This window comes from Lygodium microphyllum, chromosome 17 (genome assembly GCF_053477565.2).
Source record: "Lygodium microphyllum isolate KBCC chromosome 17, Lygodium_microphyllum_v1.1.10, whole genome shotgun sequence".
Taxonomy (NCBI): Eukaryota; Viridiplantae; Streptophyta; class Polypodiopsida; order Schizaeales; family Lygodiaceae; genus Lygodium; species Lygodium microphyllum.
Genome location: NC_141151.1, coordinates 89,719,297 through 89,721,302, shown reverse-complemented (window position 1 = coordinate 89,721,302; position 2,006 = coordinate 89,719,297). Strand labels below are relative to the sequence as shown.

The 2,006-nt window shown below is 50.3% G+C and overlaps 1 protein-coding gene across 1 annotated transcript; it reads right to left on the bottom strand.

The window, feature by feature from the left end:
* Positions 1-442: 442 nt before the first annotated feature.
* LOC148022128 (germin-like protein 9-3) lies at positions 443-1,162 on the bottom strand. The gene has a single exon (XM_087696799.1). The coding sequence runs from the start codon at positions 1,160-1,162 to the stop codon at positions 443-445; it is 720 nt and encodes a 239-aa protein (XP_087552925.1).
* Positions 1,163-2,006: the final 844 nt, after the last annotated feature.

The window sequence follows — 2,006 nt, the reverse complement described above, 5'->3', positions numbered from 1 at the left end:
GATTGTGATCTAAGATTGTATGTCGGAGGAGGCCACTCCAAGAACACAAGCAAGGTTCGGGAAAAAAAATTTCAGGAAGAGGAAGTAAATCCTTTTCATCGTCGTCTGAGAAGGAAGTATCCCCCATTGAGACGTATCTTATACATAAATTGAGAAGGAAGCACCATGCCGTTCGCCAATTCAGCGGGAAGAGAAAAAAGGTGCTAAGATTGTATGTCGGAGGAGGCCACTCCAAGAACACAAGCAAGGTTCGGGAAAAAAATTTTCAGGAAGAGGAAGTAAATGCTTTTCATCGTCGTCTGAGAGGAAGTATCCCCCATTGAGACGTATCTTATACATAAATTGAGAAGGAAGCACCATGCCTTTTGCCAATTCAGCTGGAAGAGAAAAAAGGTGCGACGAATGGATGTCGACGGTTATTGGAAACGAAAACGAGCTAGCCCTAGATGTGCACGGACTGGAATGGGGCCTGCAGCAGGGAGATGGTGGAACCGGAGACCTGGAAAGCCTGGGCGAGGACGGAGGCCGGGATGGAGGAGTTGAAGAGCGTGGAAGGGAGGGAGACCGTCCCAGGGTTGGAGGAGGAGAAAGAGGCGAGGGCGCGAGCGGAGGAGGTGGAGCTGGGGTTGTACTGGAAGTGCACCAGGCCCTTGGGGAACACAAACAGGTCCCCCTTCTGCAGCTGCTTCTGCATGTACAGCTTGTTGGAGGTGTCGACAAAGCCCACCTGGAGGCACCCTTCCAGCACGAAGAGCAGCTCGGTGGCGCGCGGGTGCGTATGGGGCGGGTTCTGGGAGGCTGCCGGGAAGTCCAGCAGGGCCGCCGACACGCCCAGCCCGGACAGCGCCGGGAACTCGCTCACGAACGCCTTCGAGGGTTTCACGAACGGGGAGGCGCTGCTGCTGCTGTAGTTGCTGGTGGTGCCGTTGAACAGAGAAGCCCACCAGATATTGTAGTTGTCCCGGAAGCCCGTGAACGTGAAGAAGCTCCCGTCCACGTCCGACGCGTTCGTCCCCGCTGGCACCACGAAGTCCTGCGTGGCCTCCGGATCGCTCGCCTGCACCCGCGCCACGTGCCCCACCCAGTACAGCAGCGTCACGCCCATCACGATTGCGATCACTGCAGCGGAAGTCCCTCTGATCCCGGCGGCCCCGGCCTCCATGATGACCACCTAATATCTATTAATTATATGCGTACCTGGAGGACACAAGCTGCTTAGCAGCTAATTATGTTGTCGGATGGGTATGGTATAATTTTTGCACTGAGTCGAACATCCTAACGTACCTTACTCCCTGCAGCTTAAGCTTATACGTCGTCCTGCCGTGCCTCCAAACACTGCTCCTAATATAGCTTCGGGTGCTACTAAGGTTTGTATATTAGACGAGGCTGATGAGCAATGAATTAGCACTTGAATACCCAGCTACTCCATATAATTTCCAGGGCGTGGTGGCATTTTATACAAGCAGCCAGCTCGTCGTGGGATCAGACGTACATCCTGAGCCTCCGCTCCGATCCAATCGCCGGCAGCCTTCGATCGTCCGGTCTGATCCAATCGCCCTTCCACAAACGCCAAAATTCTAGCCGCCGGCAGCCTCGTCTGCTCAACCTAGCGCCTGCTGCAGGCAGCCATGCGCCGGTGAACTTTGTACCACTGTGACACGGACTATCCCTCTTTCTCGTGCATCGTGCAAAAATAAAATAAAACACATCTTCCTCATTACGCTAATAAATTACAACTTCTATGATACAACGTTACAATCAATATTGTCGTTATCCAATGCAGACTACTTAGCAAAGTGTATAGTATTAATCGGTGTTCACGAAAAACATTTTTGGTAGCAGATATAAAAACCTTTAACTCAAATTTTGCAGAGATTTTTGAATCAAATTACATGTATTTGCCATTTTTGTAACTGAAATTGTTTAAAAGTTTTAGGTTTAAACCTTTTTCCAATTTTGAAAGTTTATTTTTACATTTTGCAATTCACTTTATTTCAAATCTCAAT

Bases quoted from the DNA above. Each gene is read 5' to 3' on its own strand.
- LOC148022128 (XM_087696799.1), bottom strand. From the start codon at position 1,162: ATGGAGGCCGGGGCCGCCGGGATCAGAGGGACTTCCGCTGCAGTGATC.